The following is a 19,624-nucleotide window of genomic DNA, read 5'->3' as shown; positions in this document are numbered from 1 at the left end:
GGGCTGCATTTCCTGCTCGCTCCAGCGGGCGGTTAAAGGGATTCCAGCAGGGATTTCCCCCGTATTTTATTAGCTTGTGACAGAAGATTTCATTTGCGTGGATGGAAAATATCTTCACAATATCGTGGAATACAGATTCATAGTAATGTATGCACGTGTGACAAATTGGATATGGAAATCGGTAATGTGTTAGTGAGTTAATGTGTTGTCGATTGAATCTCATGCACAATTACCCTGTGCATGAATAGCGTGATTGTGTATAACTTCTTCAGTGTTCATTTGGCTTTCATACATTAAAATACCAATGTTTAGATATTCATCACATCAAAACCATTCCCCCATTAGAGCTCGATACATCCTATTCATTGTCATATAGGGGGGTGTCCTAGAGCTAAATAAACCATCGGCCAATGACAAGTAAAGGTGGACGGGGATGTGGGTACCTCTACCCCAATGTCCTTCGTCTGGCTGACGGGCTGCTGCAGGAGCCTCTTGATCTGAACCCAGGAGGCCAGCACCTGTTTCCTGGTCTCCATGGATACGGTCCCTCCAGGGACTGCCACGCTTGACAGACGCAGGGCGAATTCACACACCTGAAAAGACACAGGAAAGATAGGAGTTTCATTGATTCCCTTAATAACAGGGGGCCATGATCAATAGTCTGCTGATAAGGGCAGCGACTCTAAAAGCTTAGTTATGGTTGTAACGTCAACGCAACGCAAGAGGGTTTACGGACCAATTACGTCCTTGTGGACTCTCCTTGTGTCCAACGCAAGGGCCTGACGTGCGCCTCCCAAAAATTGTCACCTTGCGAGGAGGTGACGCAGCAGCAAGGGCTGGGATTGGTCCGCTAACGGTAACCCGACGTAAACCCGACGCAGAAAACAGGTTCAAGACTCCATCGAATTGACTGCGTGGTCACTGCGTTGCGTCAACGTCCAACCATAACTAAGCCTTCAGCCGGAAGGTCTTGGGTTCGATCCCCCATGTCCGCAGCCTACCTGTGTGCATCTTTCAGATGCCTAACACCAACCCGTTTACCCGTATAACCTTTGGTCATGAGGTCACTTCAGCAAAGTCGCTTTGGATAAAAGTGTCATTTTAAATGAACAGTGAATGTGAACCCAGCATGTTGTGTTCTCTTCCGGTCTCCTCGTGTTAGCCTGCAGACCACCCGCCCGCCTGTCACCTCAGCACAACCACGACAACATGACAACATCCTCAGCATGCTATGTAATGCTCAGCGGGCTGCCATGGTAGAGGCTTACAGCTGGGAGGCCCTTGGGCCAGACCAAACACTTCATGTTATTACTACAGTTGGCACAATTTTGCTAAAATTAATTTAGATAATTATTATTATGCCGGTATTTTTACATTTCATGAATGATAATTCACAGATGAAGTGGTTGATTAGCACATGTAAGCTTTTCTTTAGCAGCCTGTTGGATTTTGTTTTCCGATTTTTGGGTTAGATTGGGTGGATTTGTGTGTTCTGCTGTTAGAAAAAAAAATAGATAGTATTCTCTTGAGACTCACACATGACTTCAAAGTAAAATATCTTTAAGCTGAGAGAACACATGCACCCCCCCCACTCCCCCACAGTAACCCCCCCCCCCACCCCCTTCCCCGGCTCCATCGACAGGGTTCCCCCAACATGGGAGGTGGAGCCTGCCTTGTCCGGGGTCCTCCCCGCTCCCTTCTTGGTCCTGACTCCGTCTCGGCCCAGCAGAGGCTGCAGCAGCCCGCGGGCCACGCAGTCACACAGCAGCACCAACAGCGCCTGATCCCTGAGCAACACAACACAGCAGATGTTCCCCGCTGTCATTATTTGGCGTGGAACTCGTAGTGAAAGTGAAAGGAAACTCTCTGGCCCAGGGACTGAGAGTTTAAGCTGTTGTTGTTGTTGTCGCCGCGTTTTTGGGGAAAACTCCGGAGCCCACCGATCATCTGATCTTTTTTTGTGATGAATACTCATTTTAAAATAAGTTTTGTTTCTTGCCATGCTAAAGTTGCTGTTGGTTTAGACTAGTAAACAGACCACGGTATTAAAGTCAAATGTTGTTAAAAACATGAATTCCAATCCTTTAATTTGTTTAATGATCCATGTATCTGCTGGGGACTTAATGACCCAGTATCCTTAGTTTAAAAGCGGGGTTTGTTTTGCAGTAAACTGACAAAAGGGAATATCTCTTCAGAACTTCTTACATATAAACTAAAATAAAAGCAAGATATATATTGTATTAATCAGATGCAAATCATTAATTCATACGATTATAAAAATTGCAATGTATTGCAAGACTTTGTCACTTGCTCTTTCCCAACTCTCCCCAGAACCTACCCACAGTGTCCAGTTCGTCTAAGCGTGTCTACTAGCGTTTGGAAGGTGGGCAGGAGGGTGCGATACTCGCAGGCCACCAGCAGAGGGCGGCTGTAGTTCCACAGGTACACGGCCGCATTGTCCACCATCCACCACTCGCCAAGCTCCTCCCCCAGCTCCGCTCCCCGCAGGAAGCCAGCGGTGGCATAGGCCGACAGAGACTGGATCCAGTCCCTAAGGGTGAGGTAAGAGAGGAGAAAGGAGGAAGAGAGAGAGAGAATGAGAGCGAAAGAGAAGGAGAAAGAGAGAGTGAGAGCGAGAGATAGAGAAAAAGAAAGAAAAAGAAAGAGAGAGAGAATTTAATGGATACATTTAGTTTAAATTATCTAACGACATACTTAGAAAGATGCTCAGAGACACTTTAAGGGGTTACATAACACTTTTTAACAGCTGGGGGGCAGCAATTTTGCAATTGGAACACGATGGGAACCCAGCAACCCATATGCTCGGTTCGCATTGCGTCCAACATCGTTGGAGGCTTAGGTTAAGATATTGTATGGTCGCAACAGAAAGACGGCACAACACGCTGCTCTGCTTCTCTCTGTGCTTCAACAAAAGAGGCACTGCTGGGTGCCCCGAAGTGAGTCAGTCAGTCTGTCTGTCTTTGTGGCTACCTGTAGACCCCCCAGTGGTCCTCAGGGGCGGGGCCTCCTCTGGCGGGACTGTTAAGCTCCACCCCCTCCGATTGCAGCTTCTGGACGGTGGCCTATGAGGGAAAGGGAAATCCCTCCATCACATAAAGAAGGCATTTAACCCTCAGAGGAAGTTATCAAAACAAAGGGGGTATTAGTAGTTTAAATTAGTTTAGCTGTGGCACATCAAAGGTTGTTGAGGAAACATTGGCCATGGATTTAGCTTTTTCATTGAATTCTGAAATAACATTTTTGCATTATTTTCTTCAACAATTTCGTGCATCCCTTTTGATTCCCTTGACTTGTGTTCAAAGTGAAGGGAAGCCGACTGTCACAGAACAAAGGAAGGAACACACTGGAGACAGAGGCGCCTCCACGGCTCCTGCAAGGTCACGCGGTGAGGATCTGTCGTTCACCGCTTTTCTTCAAAGTGCTTTCGAGCTAATCTTCTTCGGTCTGGGGGGGGGGGGGGGAGGGTAATAAAAGCTTGATGGGAGGTGGATTACACAGCGCAGCAAACAAGCCCAGGACTCCACCCAATCAACTTCCTCTCCCATGGCCGCTCGTTAAGAAAATCCCAAAAAGCTCATCTTCTGATGCTGAGGGCGGAGAGCTTTGTAATTGTTTTAACTCTAAACTCTAACATTATCCCAATAAGTCTACCTGGTTCAAAAATAAGTATACGTTGAAAAAATTCTCATATAAAATCTCCATTACCTTTTAACAAGCTTTCTTTGAAACAGTTCAAGAAGGTTTTGCGTAAAAGTAAACAACTTATAGATGAAACCATGATCTAAACAGCGTCGGAAATTCCAGAAAAATATGTGCCCCAATGGCTGAGGATATAAAAAAAAGTAAGTTCCTCTGTTCAGTGCTGATTCAACGTCCATCTTCAGTTAATAGCTTGTGATTAGGTTCACCTTGGATGAGTCAACAGACCACTTCAAATAAAGCATGTTTTCCGCTTTGTTGTTAATATTTTGAGTTTGTGTGTGTGTGTGTGTGTGTGTGTGTGTGTGTGTGTGTGTGTGTGTGTGTGTGTGTGCGTGTGCATGCGTGCGTGTGTGCGTGCGTGTGTGCGTGCGTGCGTGCGTGCGTGCGTGCGTGCGTGCGTGCGTGCGTGCGTGCGTGCGTGCGTGCGTGCGTGTGTGTGAGCGTTTGTGTGTGAAGGCCTAACGATGAAGAGCACAAACCTCAGCATTGATGAAGCAGATTTCGGCCAGGAGAAGAAGCACGTCCCTGGAGGAGGCGTTGATCTGGAGAGAACCTTGCTCTGGACTCTGACCCTCTGGAACAGAGAACATCACCCAATTTTTAGCGATGACAGAAGTCAACGTCCCTTTCACTTTCCACAGGGTTCCAACTTATCTTATCTAGATGACAAATTACGCATAATTAGAAAACTACACATTTAAAATGTCAATGCCATCATTATCATGTGGCTCACCACAAAGGGAAATGTGACACCCCTAAAGCCAAATGTTGAAGCAATTCACCTGCACAAGACATTACAGCAAATAAAACCGTTTCAGACAATGAACCATGAATTTGAGGTTCATTGTTTTACCTGACAGCAAGAAGGGAAACTGTCAGAATACACTACATCATTCCCTTTGAGGGAGTGTGAGTGATGCAGGGAAGGTTATTCTACTCAACTCATTTGAAAACCTTTTGTGTCGTTCACTTGCAGCATCTGTGATATCTGTCATAATCCGTCTATTCACTCTGGACACTTTGTATATGAGGAGAAACATACGAATAAAAAAATATATATTATATTATGGGCAACATTTTTAGAATACATGTAATAAGCATGCAGCCAAACACACAAACCATTATTGTATCTCCACACAAAAGAAACTGGTCTTTTGCCATGCTGGCCACACCGGAGAGCTAATTAGAAAGCCCTCAGGATCCCTTTCCCATGACTTCCAAGACCTACTCTCAGTCCATCTGCCGTCGTCGTAGAGCAGACAGAAGCGGCAAGCAGCTCTGCATACGTCCCACACCTCATGTCCCCTGGCAGCCTTCACCAGCACTGCCCACACATTCACCCTGGAAACACTCAGTAGGAAATATGAACCATAGTGACAACAATAGTCAAAGTAGCGCTACTTTTGCTCACGATGCTAATGAAGATAATGATAGGATGCAAGGTACAATATGCAAGAGTTGCAATTTCAATCCAGCCAAAGACTCTGTTGCTCCTCTCTCCCTTCTCTGTTCAATCCCCGTCGAGCCTCAACAAACAGGGCAGGCTTTGAGAGATTTAACATGAGCTGTCTCTATGCTGCTGCAGAGTCATAGACTTCACCTTGGTCCCTGTAGCCTTAAGTTATGTCCAAATAACAAGAGGTGTTTTAGGGTTTTGTTATATGCATATCGTACCATTTGGATTAATAATGAAAATAACAAAATGCACTCTGAGATTGTGACTTTCCGTAGCAGTGAAGGCTGTGTAGTAAAGCATACAGTTGAAGACACACTGCAAATGTTATTTTGTTTGGGTGGACATCAATAATAAATGGTATCTTTGGGGAAGGTACCATTCAGCAGTAAAAGCGATGTTTTCCCTCCGTATTATGAACGCGGCCTATCCCTCACCTCTCTGTTTTATTTATTTATCCTAGAGTAAATCATTTTCGAAGGGATCAGGGGAGCTCCGGCATGCAGTTCAGATGAACAAGGGTGAGAGAGACGGAAGAAGAAGCACTGGTGCCTCTACAAACATTGATTGGTGCCTCACTTGTGATATCGGTGTATAAGCAGCTCATAATACACACGGCTGGGTGATCCTTCGTGGACCAGGGAGAAGCTGAGGGGGATGATTGAGAGAACTTAAAGGCGAAACACAGCAGCGCCTAAGGCTTATAGTCCCTGAAGCACTTACCTGTTCAGTAAAATCCATTGATTATTTTGAATTCAGATAAGAGCATCTAAAGTCTGATGGCCGATCAGCTGGGACCACAGGGCGTTTCACTTCACTTTATGTATATTTGTTTCGACCAATCATGCAACTCGGCCAGCATTAGTGAACGTTAAAAAAGCCTTGTCAGGTTCAACACCTTGTAGGCCCCTTTCGAAATAAACTCCTTCTCAAAGCTTCCTCCACTTGTGCAACGCAATTCTATTTTTTTGAATATCTCTGTAATGAAACAAGGCGTACCTCTGCCCCATGCAATATATGATTTCCGGCCCAGACTCCGTGCCATCTCAGAACCGCCAGAAGAAAATAGGACAGCCGGACCCCCCAGCGCACCTCTCTGTGGCGTTGTTGTCATCTGCCAGTCTCTCCAGATGTCCCTTCACCCCCTGGACCGACCAAGAGTGATGCTGGGCCTTGGCAGACAGCTGAAGTGCAGCTACAGTCCCATCACTGCCTAAACAAATGACAAGATCAACCACAGATAATAATATTCACAGAATAAATCCCACCCCTACAAAACCCCACATGAACTTTCGCGATTAAAAGCGGTCAATTAAATAAGCGAAACAGTTTGCCCTGCAGTTTAATAATGTTCCCAAACCAATTGAGAGTACGCCTCTATAATGTATGCATCATGGTAGGAATGTCCACTCATGTGCACAGGAACCCTGGGAGGGGGTATCCATTAGGGTCAGGGATGCTTATGCAACCAACCCTATTATGCCAACCAGAGGCATTGAACATGAAAAGTATTTTACGGTGACACAAAAATGTGTTCCAACCCTTTTAATGCATGAATGCAAAGCCACCTAATCTGGTTATATAAAAAATGGCGGTGCAGGATGTAACGTACATATGCCATGTTCCTTATTGCTGAACAGCTGCCAATCGCTGCTCCAGAGGGAGCAGGACATGTCCTCTCTGAGATCATGAGATGATGAGAAGGGCTCTGCACCAATCAACATGGTCCTTTTGAGAGCAGAGAAAGGAATACATTTCCCCCTCGGAAACATTCACTCCCGGTGACAAAGGTACGCGGGCAGTGCATGTGTTTTGCCCCTGCACTGGAGGGGGTCACGCATCAAAGACAGGAGCGACTACCAAAAAAAGCCAACTACCCCCCTCCCCCCCCCCACCCCGCGTCGCCAGAAGGCTGCCCTGTCCTCTACTGTTGATGTTGTTATTAAAACATACACCCTGGCCTCCACCCCAAGCCTAAGTGTCGTATGTTAACCATTAAAATATATTTGAGACCCACGTCCCTTCCATTTCAATCCAGACTTCCCCGTGACCCGGGGACATCGAGGTCTATTTGTTAAGAACAAAACGACGTGTTAGGGAGGTGCTTGGTCAGAAAGAATAGGAAGTAGAGTCGAAGTTGTACTTTCAGGGCTGCAGTGCGCATCCAGCACTATCTGGAAAGCATCAGGGGCCAGGGCTGTCTTTTAGGGCCTTGTCCTTTGCTTGCAAGCAGAGGGGGAAGAGAGCAGGAGAGAGATATTATTATATTCTTCCATGAACCACTCTTAGCTGGTGCAACCTTTGACCCCTGCTTCCCCAACGCCACATCTCAAAGACAAGCAGCCATGGTTTGTTAATGGCCCAGTCAAACATTTTTAATCAGGCTTTTTTCACCAGAGATTAGAGATGATATATTTAGACACATAATGACCAAGGACTAAGCGCAGAGACCCATTTTCTTGATCTTGTTACATGCAGACATAATACACAGATTATGGAGGGTTTGTCTGGATATCTCCATGGAACTAATGTATTAAGCACGGCCTAAAGGCAATGCCATTTCCATGAAACATTTCCAGTATATTGGCCGCTGACGGAACATCAGAGGAAACATTAACAGCGCCTTATCTTCAGAATACAGACAGAATAAAGAGGTCAGTCAGTCAGTTCTGTTCAGTCAGATTGGTTTTCCGAAGACGGGTTAGATATTCTCCAGCTGTTTTTTTTGCGGGGTAGAGCTATGGATCCACCATCCAGGTACCAAACACGGGAGAAGTACCAAAGCAAGAAAGTCATCTTGGTTAATCATTGGAAAGAATAAAACTGGACAAAGGAACCTGTTGGAGCAGCATGGCGGCCCTGTCCTCCGGCCTGCTGGGGGCGCTGTACAGGGTGGCTCTGAGGCGCAGCCGGTGGACCGTGGTCAACAGGCGCTCTCTGCGCGGCCCGTCGGCCAGCAGCACGGCTCTCTCCAGGTGCCCCAGGGAGGCCTCCAGACGGCCCTCCTCCTCCTCCAGGAGGGCTAGCTCCTGGTGGACCTCACAGCGGGTCTCCAGCAGCACGCTGGGGCAGGGAGGCAGGTTATATGGTTCATCGGGTTACAAGGGGGGTGCCTACGCAGCGATATCCATCCCCCACCCCCTGGTCTTGGTCTCTGGTTGTCTGAAAAACGCTCAGTTAAGATGGAAGAGTGACGACGTTGAGTAGTAGCCCGAGTCATACGACCAACACACAAACAAAGGCAGTTTACCACATTGCAAAAAAATACAAATTAATTGTATTCCATGATGTAAGTAGCTGAGATTCAACAGGTAGAATGTAGAAAACATTGAATGTCTATGTTGGTCAAACAAACTTTACCCAAGTGACAAAATAACCGTATCTCAAACTGTTTAATAACAGTTTGAGATACATGTAGCAAACAAGCACTTTCTTTCCTTTTTTGTTTAAATATATTTGATGGGCTTTTTTTTTAAGGACAAGAAAATGAAGAAAGACAGGAAAGTGGGTTGAAGAATTGAGGGAATGTTGCCCATTTCCTTTTCTCGTGTCGGTTGAGGCTAATCTGTTCAAGTCAATGAGAATTCAGGTAATTGCTACAGAAGTTTGTTAGAAGAAGTGAGTGGAGGCTTGAGAACACCCTCACGCACATCAACAGTGGAAAAACTTAAATGGATAATAAATACAGTGAGGAATTATTATTCATCAAAAAAGCTGTAATGAGTTTTAGAAGCAACCCTTTAGAAACAACTCTAGGGATCTTTGTTGTGCTGATCTTAATTTCTGTTAAATGATTGACTATCGAGTCAGAGATTACCATCTGGCTGCAGATTGCCTGCTGTTGCTGTGATGATCAAGACTGCTTGTGATCTATTTTTCAATGGTAATTTTAAGACAAATTCTGTCTTAAGTCTCCTCTGTGGGCAACAGGTTTATGTTTTTTGATGACACACACACACACACACACACACACACACACACACACACACAAATGATTTTGATGGGACGGCAACAAAAACAATGAACCCTCAAATTGGGGGATCCACTTTGGAAATCCTATTGTGAAATGTTGAACTGAAAAACACTGAATCAAACTTGGGACCAGTCAAACTTAAATCAAACTTGATATCAGTCAGGCAGATCTGTGAGAACATCCTAATAGGGTCTACATAGGAGTGCCAGTGGTGCCAGAGTGCCAAACATTAATCATGCACAGCTGGTCCAATTACACACGAAGAGCCTCTTGGGCCAGCTGATAACAATCTCCTCATTAGCAGAGCAGTTAAAAGGACAAGCGTGGAGACACCACCAGAGAGCTGCTATTTGCTGTCATGGTGACGCAGCGATTGCATTTACACGCCATCTCATGTGTCTCTTATTTTAGTGGCTGGTCATCTTTTTCCCAGTTAACCTTCCTGAACTAAAATTATGCTTACTGTTGTGCAAGAAATTCGCCATACTTTCTCTTTCTCAAAACACGTCCTGCTCTTCACACCACAAACTAAAAACCCTGCGGGGCATTCGGGGCACCTGTTGATGTCCTCCAGGGCCTGGGCCACCCTCTGCAGCTCCGTCCGGACGCGTTTCCTGAGGTTGCGCTGCAGCAGGGGCAGGCAGACGCTCCACTGGGTGGCACACACCGCCTGCACCGCTCTGGGGTCTGCCTCGCCCGCCGCCGCCGCCACGCGCCTCAGCAACCGATCCAGCTTCCCTATCTCCTTCAGCCGCGCCTGTCAGGACAAAGACCGGGGGGAACCAGATAAGCTATCCCACGGAAAAAGCGTGACAGGAAGCTGAACGTAGATTGGGGTGGGGTGTGGTTAGAGACAGGGACTGTGTAACAAAATGGGGGTCATGGATGAGATGCTGGTGGTGTGTGATGAAGCACCTCGATGCCGGCTTTGGAATAGACGCTCATCTTCTCTTGCTTCCTCAGAACGTTGAGTTCACACTGGAAGCAATCCAGTGTTGGCTGGCCGTCTAGCATGGAGAAGCACAGACATGATCTCAGCCCTGGGTCATGGTACGTGCATCAAGGTAATACCGATATCAGCAATACACACGGGCGCTGATGATGTATTACCAAAAGAGTTTAGAATGATTTTCAGGTAAGCCATGGATGCTTTTTATCTTAAGTATAGCTGCGAAATTCTATAGGAGCTCATCACTGCGGGCATACCATAGAATAATCGCTTAATTCATGAACATTCAGCTAATGCATCATTTTCAACAAATATGCGCCCGGCAGTTTCCCAGCATGTGCCCCACTGACCACAAGCTCTTCAGATCCGATGCATGTAATTCCTTATGGCGCGGGGCCATGCCAATCGGCGTGCGGAGACGCGTGGTGCAGGTGAGCATATTTTATTTATTCACAAAAAATATAAATTAAAACATAAAGACAGATGTATACTTTGAATCATTACATACACAGAAGACAATATTCAAGACCTTTCACCTACATCTGATCTGGGCTTACACTTCAGTCTAAGTCCAACCCTATTACATTATCTACCCCTGTATCTCCGGTTTGTTGGCAACAACGTTATTAAAATGCATGACGTGTAAACATGAATACAAATTAGGCCCACAGCAATTATTCATGCACGGGTCATGCAACATAGTCTATGGGATCCTCAAGTCTCTCAGAGCCTGCAGTGCATACAGAAAGACTCATTTAAAAGTGTTTTTGTGTGACTCATATGTATTTACTATGGATGAAATCGTTGCCCAAGGGGCAATGATCGGAAATTATTAATATCTGTAATATAATTCTGAAGCTGGCATTAGCCTGGAGACCCTCCTGATCACGTGACATCACATCCTGTGTCACTATATGGATCAGTCTGAACCTCATGCCGGCCGTACCCATTTCTTGTTCAAGGACTGCGTGGTTGTTGTTGTTGTAAAATGAAGGCTGCCGCTGGCCAAACAGCATTGATGCCCCCGAAGCAACGAGGGACAATGCTACCATAAGCAGGGTAAACACATCCCTCAGTGCAGTTATTGCAGATATAGATTATATAAATAACAACTGTTCAGCAAGGTCAAGACTCAAGAGCATGCACTAGCGGAGTTTCTTGGCGGAAAATAGGTTTTCGCCATTCTGAACAGCACACGTTTATGGAGTCACTTGTTTTGTTATGCTAATTGTCTGAAGCAGATTGTCTGTCAAGGTAATTACTCCCGCCCACATCCACCAGGATGGTCTCCTTGATATTGGGTATGTGCTCTGGCACAGAATATGCATAACATCTTTGTGATCTCAATGGGGGTTCACTTATTTAGAGGTTTGAGAAGCAACATAGAATGGTGCCTTTGCTTTTTATGGATCAGGGATTGCTGGGCTGCGGGGGGTGGGGGTGGCACCCACCTTTCAGCAGGGGGGATGGCTGCAGAGGTCTGGCTTGTGTTAGTTGGAGTCTCCCCCGTTATCACGGCATGGGGTCCTGCTGCGTGTTCAGCCAGCAGACTGAAAACTTCTTTGAGTTCCACAACATCCTCCTCTCTGAGAAGACACCACTGTATGTGTGTTGTGTGGGAGAGAAAGAATTAAAGCGAGTTAGAGAAGATCCATCAGGAACCGTGCATAGATCCACTCTCCATTCCTCCCTTCCTCCACCCATCCATCCTAACAACCCTATTGCCCGCCCTTGCTCTGTGCGCACTCACACACAAAGCAAACATTGGACGGACCCGGGTTGGTACAATTTATAAAGATAAGGACAACACAGCTGGGGGCTCCGGGTGCAGTAGCAGAGCGCAGCAGCAGAGCTACTGCGCCATAATTAGCTGTGACACATCGTGTACATGATCGCATTGTGGGTCATCCGACCATCTGCCGAGACTGCAAGCTAATGCCCCCGACCAGGTAACCCGCCCGGGACGGAATGACTTCCTGACCCCCCAGCTTGTTGCTGGGCAAGGCGCCACGTTGACCCAGTGATCTGGGTCTAGCCAGTGGGTCACAGAAGGGTGTCCCCCAAAGTACAGTGGGAATACAATAATATAAGCTTTAGGATCAAGAGAAGCAGGGAGAGATGAAACAAGCCTTAAACACGAGCAGTATGGTAATGTGTATAGCTGTGTTTGGGGACTAGTCTCTGTAATAGAGGACCTACCATGACTCAGGGGGGAGTGAAGAGTCTGGGATTAAGCAGGATCAAACAGCTTCAATATCAGCATGAAAATACAAATGCACTTGGTCAAAATAAATTTTGATGGAATTGGAGAACCATGCACTTGAAAAAAAAAAAAAATCGCTACCAATCAAGAGCCATGACCGCGTTGCGTTTGAAACGAAAAACAACTTTATTTGTCTAACTTTTCAAAACTGTATTTAAAACCCTTGAGCCTCAAAACAGTTGAAGCACTTGCTGAAAGAGCAAACATTAACCAAAGCTGAACAAGCTCTTCTCCCCCCACCCGAAGACTGCTTTGGGAAACAAGATATTGACTGAAGTACGGCTTGTTTTGGAGTGCTGGGTGGAAGAGGCCTTCGTCTCAGGAGTATAAGAAAGAAAACAAATGTTCTCACGTAGCTGAGTCCTTCAAACATTTTACAGCATCTTTCATCCATTTTAAAGCAATAGAAATGCATCTGAAATGAGTATAAATAGATTTTGTTTTCCTTTTATTAAACATCACATTAATAATAATTTTAGGAAGAACTGCCCCACTGGGAGCGTGTGTGGTCATATCTGGGCTACTGTCCCCCAGCAGCTGGTACCGAGCCTATGGAGAGCAGAAAAGCATTAGCACACTGCCAATGTCACTCACTACAGTCAAATGGTTCAAGGCTTTATGATACCATGAGGGTGAGGACTTCTGGATACAGATGAGGGGCGTGTGACGCGACAAATTCTGATGTAACGGTGGAATATCTGCAGGCATCCTCCCTCCTCCCAGCATCCACAAGGCACTCCACCAGATGTCTGTGGACAGAGACCCAGCGGCATGAGGTCATATGTAAATGTCAATGCTTGAGGAAGAATTACATTATGGGTGGTTGGAGGGAGAGGACAGGGTAGGGTGAAAGAGCATTGAGGCCACGGGGTTGGGATGGGTGCTGTGTTGGTTTTTGAGGCACTGTATTTCGTTAGTGTGGAGGGGGACAGTTTCAAATGCAGTCATCCCCTTAAATCTTTTGGCTTAAGGTGGACACGGGGATGACAGCTGGATAGAGATAGAGTCGTGTGTGTGTGTGTGTGCGCGCGTGCGTGTGTGTGCGTGCGCGTGTGCATGTGCTTGTGCATGTGTGTGCATGCATGTGCTTGCATCATGAGCTCGGCCCTCCAGCTGTAGTCAGGCTCTGCCGCCTCTTCCAACGCCGAGACCAACAGCGCCAGCGAGGGCGCCAGGCGGCCCCGCAGACCCGGCCGCAGCAGCGGACGCATGGCCTGGAGGAAGCGCAGCGAAGTGTTGAACACCAGGAAGTGGTATCTGGTCACAAAAACAATCAGTCAGAGGATTAATTAAAGACAATGAGGGGCCACCAGGGGGCCCCAACAGCGAGAGCCGAAAGAGGACGAAAAGAGACATGAATAATTCACACGGCATGTTTGTATATCTTCCGTCTCGTACTACATCTCAATTAAGGCCCTCTGTTGAGTGGGGAGGGAATTCACGCCAAAATATGGATCCACGGAAACCTATGACTTGCTAATGAGTGTGCATTTAATGAGAACATATTAATGGTGCATCACAGGGGAATAAGATGCATTTCTGTGCGAGAAAAAGTGTTTTGAAATCAGAGGGGGGGGGGGGGGATTACAGCACAGTGCTGCTTTTATTAACCAGAGACCGTGTTCTCGTCTGAGCTTGGCGCTATTGGATGGGCTAAGTCTTTGGTGTTTACTGGGAGGGACCATTGATTTGTGCTCCTTGATGGAGCGCTTATGAGATCATAAGCGACACAGGGAGAGCCAAGTCTCCAGACGCGTCTTCTTAAGAGAGTAAGCCGCCGAAGAGAAAGAGACAACCCCTCCGATCCTTTGTTTATCATCTACACATGCCATACCCTTTTCACCCCAATGAGACTCCTTTGTGCAGTCTAACGCTAAGGGGGCGTATTCAGTGTGGGGGGAACACAGGGGAATTCAAGGGGTGAGTGGGCCGATCCAATAGGAATTACGCCTCAACCAGTGTCGTTGCCATACACCACATTTTTAAAGAAGATCATGAGTATTCGTGGGATGCAACCCAGCATAAGCTCCTACATACAGCGCCTCCTCAGCCTTTATATTTCCCTTTCATATTGGCTGGTTACAGGCTGGCATTGGTACTATTGTGCCTACTGCCAGACAATATTAATGAGGATATACATAATCATAAGTGATACCCATTCCACGCCACTTTAAGAAAAGCAAACTGAAAGCAGGTAGGATCGTGGGGGCAAACTTCAGATTTTATACTAGGGTTGCCGCGGTGTGGTCATTTTCACACCTAGTAATACGCTCGTGTCAACACCGGTATTACCGGTATAAACGGTATTAACTTTAGGTCAACCGCCATCTTCTCCGTCAACTCTCCTCTCACACTCGGTGACAGCGGCTGGCAGCGAGCCAATTCTCGGCGTCTTATAACGTTCTATATATAATAGTATAATATTATTTTACATATCATAATATCACGGCCAAAAGCTCTGTGCGCCTCCGGATGGCCGTAGCGCGGGGAGCTCACGTAGGGATTGGGCTTCGCGGGGTTTGTTTACCGGCGTTGCTATGGTTACCGGTCTTGTAAGGAAGCACGTCAATTCTCGGCGCGACAATTCTCCCGCACAGAGCAGAACTGTGGCCTATTCTAAACATTTACATTTTCTTAATTATAATTATATTATTCATTTTTACTGAATGTTTTTTATTACTGAAAAAAATAAAATAAAATCGGTATTGCCGGTGTGCAACACCGGCAATCGGTGTTGGCCTCAACACCGGTAACACCGGTAATACCGTATACCGGCAACCTTATTTTATACCTCGGATTGTTCTTTGAAATCTAAATGGCCTTCTGAAAATATAGCAGCGCATTTTGAAAGTCGTCCTGAAAGTAAAGGAATGTTAAAGGAGACAGTTGGGAAGATGATGATGTCATTTGACAAGGCCAACATGTAAATCAATCCAGGCTACTGTTTAATGACTTATCAAGTGTATTATGCCTACAGCTAATGATGGTGGACGAGGGTGCCGTTACCCAGTCATTATTGGCAAATGTCAAATAGCTAGTGGTTGTCTATGAGGCTGGCTGAGTCTATCTAACAAGAAATAGATATATCTCTACAGCATTTTCTTTTGTGTAGTGTGTGTTGTGATGGAGTGAGTACACAAACACACGTTCATGTTTGCACTCGCGCACACACGCACACACACACACACACACACACACACACACACACACACACACACACACACACACACACACACACACACACACACACAAAAGTGTTATGAGCTCTTGGGACCAATTTGCTGTCTTTACCGCGTTCCCGCTGGTTGCTGGAGACCTCAGCTGGCCCTTGCAGAGGTAGGCTGGACAAAGGAACTGATTAGTCGCCGGGTTCCCTTCAAAGTACGACTTTAGACACGCCACACTTATCTCCATGCAACCCAACTGAAAAGCCATAGCACATGTGACAAAATCTATATTTCACCTCTCCACCTTCAATTCTTTGTATTCGTAGTTTGCCATGGTGCAAAACACATTCTACAAAATGTTTGGGAAAGACATGGTGTGTGTCTGTTTTCATCTTTCTTTGTGTACCTTGTTGTTTCATCCCTCTATGCTTTTAATCAACAAGGAGATATCCTTTCAATTCTGTCTCAAAACAATATAAAGTTGAAGAATTTGTGTCAGCAAATGATCGTAGTGATCATATTTATATTGCTCAAAGCTGATGTTAGTACGATTTGAGAGTCGTAAAGAGGGGGCAGAAAAGAGCAAAAGTCAATATTTTTCTCAATAATTGAGAAGTGTTGCATTCACACACCTGTGATTGACAAGCAAGAGGGATTTCCCAAACCCAAAATATGCCCCAATTGGCCTGAATTGTGGCAGGAGTGTCCTAAAGTCTAAGTAGTCTGATTCAGAGGCCGGTGCACATTCAACCAGAACAGATATGCTCACAGCGCATACTCACTAATAGCTTTCAGATGGTTATCTCGGTTCAACAAATAAGACTCCCAAATTTTATAAATGTATTATAACAAATTGTTTAATACTCTTTGGGCCTCACACAAGACTAAGGAGTTTAAAAGTAGTATGGTTACACAATAGCATTAAATTTGAATTACATAACTTTTTAAGAGACATGAATGTTTGTTTTTTGATGACACACGCTGGATGTAAGCAATGAGTGCATAAATAGTGTATGAATAAAATCCATTCATCCATGACTCAAGTGTGTATCCCTCTTAAAGCCCAGCTTCTCAAGTGGGTCAAGGAAATGATGGCTAAAACAAAGCAGGAAACATCAGGCACATAGGATATGTGGTGACGAACATGGGATTTTAAGGATAGAAGACTGTATTGCTGTCTGGATGCTAATTATTCTTGGTTTGGCATTTCCCTATACTGTTTCACAACAAAGCTCAGTTAATATACTGTACGGTCAACCTCATTTTTTCTATACAGGGAGATAATGCAGTGTTAAAAATAGCATACATTCATGGATGGTGAGAAAATATGAGAAAGGAAACCATATCTCCTTTATAATGTCATTGTGTTCCAGAATCCCAAATAGCTACGTTTTATCCTTTCATTATGAGTTCACTCTGTGTGAAACAATATGCAAGACAATGTGATGTTTTAATCCAACCATACAAGCTACAATCAGGGGTGGTTTAAGGTAAAATCCAAAGAGGAACTAAGAGCAGCACGGTGGTGGCTAACTAAGAGCAGGTCTCTTACTCTTTCTTGTACAACTCAACTGTCACGTTTGCATTTGTTAATTTAAATCCTATGAAAGAGTCACACAGATTCATAACGTACAATCTGCATGAAGGCTGTATTTTCTATGTGTATGTGGGAGCTTTTTGCTACAGCCTGGTTTGAACACAATGATGGCAAGCTTTGACTGTATCCCACATTCACTAAGAGGCTCAGTTTGCATGATGTGTAGTGGGATGCTAATCTCTCTAAGGCTGCTTAAAATATCACACCAGACCAGACACTCAAACACCAGAATTCCTCAAATCCCTTCACTGGCAGCATTTCACTACCTCATCTATGATATAACTGTGTCGGTGGGATCAATTGATTAATTATCTAGTCTAATTGTGGTTCTCCGTGTAATTCAGTAAATTTGTTACTCGTTCTATGTAGGCTATGATAGCACTAGTAACACATTCACTGAATCACATCACTCATTCAAGAGATAACAACCTACCCAATGTAGGTTGTTATCCATTGGAGGCCATCACTCTCTCTCTAATCATTGGTATACAGTTCACGTTCTTCTAGCCTAAAGTTCAGTTCACCAAAGTTAACTTTTGTTGGGCTGATTCAACGCCGTGATAAAACCCAAGGTGATACGGTTTACACGGTTATCTCCGTGATTCCGCCAGCTCACCTGCAGAGCCTCCTCTGCACACAACACGTGCAGCTCCGCGGAGCGGCAGGGCCGACTCGCGCCTCCTCCATAGGAGCGCGCGTGTATGATCAGTTGGTATGCTAGCCGGTAGCCGCACCGTCTTCACCTACCTACACAGTGCTGTATACGTCAGGTCATGCCTTCAAAAACAGCTTTTAAACAGGTATTAACTGGTTTTAAACGACACTACATTTTCACCAAAAACGTGAACTTGACACAATATTGAAATACCTTTGTGTTTCTTCGCCCTGTTCAGATATTTTCTAATATCCAGATCCATGTCCTGTGCGTGGACAGTTTGATATTAGTTCGTTCTCGGTGTTCTCTCGGTGGTTCATATTCAGGTAGGGTTTTCATGCTACTTTTCTTGACGTAGCGAACTTTTGACTACACGCACAATGTGTGTTGAATGGTCTTGGGATATCATCAAACACGTTTTAGACATCGGGCACATTCAAGAAGCTATTAAATATACCGCTAATGGTAAACGTTACAAGCAAACGACGGCAAGCAGAAAGGTTAAACTTTCGTACCACATTTGACGCCTGACGCCTTATCTTTAGTTTGTTGTAAAGAAATACTGCACAGAGGTTGTCAGCAAACACAGAAAATATAGGACGCTATAAACTTGATAGCCCATGGCCCTAGAGGCTTTCGCAGTATTGTTATCATATTGGTAATCATCAGTCATATATTTACTTCAAACATAACACAAGGAGGAACATTTATAGGCTACAACACAACCAGATTTATTGGTGACACTAAAATGTTTCTGAGTTATTTCTAGTCGTCACATTCAAACCCTTTGCCCTGTAAACTAATATAAAAAGAGCAAGCCTGGATTATGAAGAGATTTAGTTTAAATGTAATCCATTTAAAGTAGATTAAAACTAAAACTCAATTTGGTGGACTGAATGTAGTTGTTGTTGTTTTTTAAAAAGGTATACTAATAATAGCCAGAATTAACATTTATGCTTAGCATATATGTTATTTCTGGATATTATTAGTATATACTTTTTCTAATGGAAATTCATGTAGCCGCACAATATATTTTTCTTTAAAATGTAGCTACATATATTTCAATATGTTATTATACCGTTCCTATTAATAACCCACATCTAATATTTGTTCTAATCCAGATCATTTTCAGCAGCATGGGTGCACCTGTAGTAGAGCAAAGGTAACATTGCACCTGACACCACAACACATGAATGACCTCAACATCCATCACAGTGTCAACAATTCACCATTCTTGAGAGTCATGTAAACGCACTGAATGCTAGCAACTCACCCAGACAAGGTACAAACAATGCAATAAAATAGCATACTGGGATAGGGTAGCATACTGTTGCATTAGCCTACCTGGAAGACAAAATATGTTAAATTAATTTACTATTGATCAATGTTCAGAAACGTTTGGGAATTCTTGCTGCATAAAATTTCACCAAATAATTATTGCAGAGGCCCTGCCTGCATCTGTGTAGAAAAGCACTCAACACACATTGGCCTGTATAATCTGGGAAACTGAGGCTACGTGATAAAGTAATAAATAGTAATAAAGATTTCCTTCTTACCATTTCACCCTCTCCTTAGAGGAGGGTGTAGTTGACCGAAAGCAGACCGATTCCTAGTGAGCTAGTGAGCGAGTCGCATGTTTAGGGAATTGCCTCTTGAGGGAGGCCTCAAGGGCGCTCGGTCAGATGCTTTGGTTGGGTGCTTTAAAATCTAGCTTTCTCTGGCTGGTTTCTCCAAATTCCCAACCATTCCTTTGAGTAAATTAAATTTGAGCTACTTTATGACTTATTCTCAGGTGATTGACCTTAACCAGAGACACTAAGATATCTTTACCTAAATTGGTCACT

At 44.8% G+C, this 19,624-nt stretch overlaps 1 protein-coding gene and 1 long non-coding RNA gene across 2 annotated transcripts; both read right to left on the bottom strand.

Annotated features, from left to right (window-relative positions):
• Window positions 1–3,033: 3,033 nt before the first annotated feature.
• On the bottom strand, window positions 3,034–6,950 carry LOC132473485 (uncharacterized). Its single transcript, XR_009529414.1, has 4 exons — window positions 6,269–6,950; window positions 4,952–5,064; window positions 4,203–4,297; window positions 3,034–3,083 (listed from the first exon to the last, which is right to left on the bottom strand). It is a non-coding gene; the product is annotated as an uncharacterized LOC132473485 (long non-coding RNA).
• Window positions 6,951–7,389: 439 nt separating this feature from the next.
• On the bottom strand, window positions 7,390–10,163 carry LOC132473659 (cilia- and flagella-associated protein 46-like). Its single transcript, XM_060073870.1, has 2 exons — window positions 10,065–10,163; window positions 7,390–9,906 (listed from the first exon to the last, which is right to left on the bottom strand). The coding sequence occupies exons 1-2, from the start codon at window positions 10,161–10,163 to the stop codon at window positions 9,583–9,585; spliced, it is 423 nt and encodes a 140-aa protein (XP_059929853.1). The 3' UTR covers window positions 7,390–9,582.
• Between the last annotated feature and the right edge of the window lie 9,461 nt (window positions 10,164–19,624).

Source organism: Gadus macrocephalus, chromosome 15 (assembly GCF_031168955.1).
Source record: "Gadus macrocephalus chromosome 15, ASM3116895v1".
Taxonomy (NCBI): Eukaryota; Metazoa; Chordata; class Actinopteri; order Gadiformes; family Gadidae; genus Gadus; species Gadus macrocephalus.
Note: the sequence above shows the minus strand (reverse complement) of the source record. Positions and strands in the feature narration are given on the sequence as shown.

Coding starts and splice junctions, on each gene's coding strand:
- LOC132473659 (XM_060073870.1), bottom strand. CDS start 10,163: ATGCTAGACGGCCAGCCAACACTGGATTGCTTCCAGTGTGAACTCAAC. Junction 9,907..10,064: donor ATTCCAAAGCCGGCATCGAG/GTGCTTCATCAC, acceptor TTGTCCTGACAG/GCGCGGCTGAAGGAGATAGG.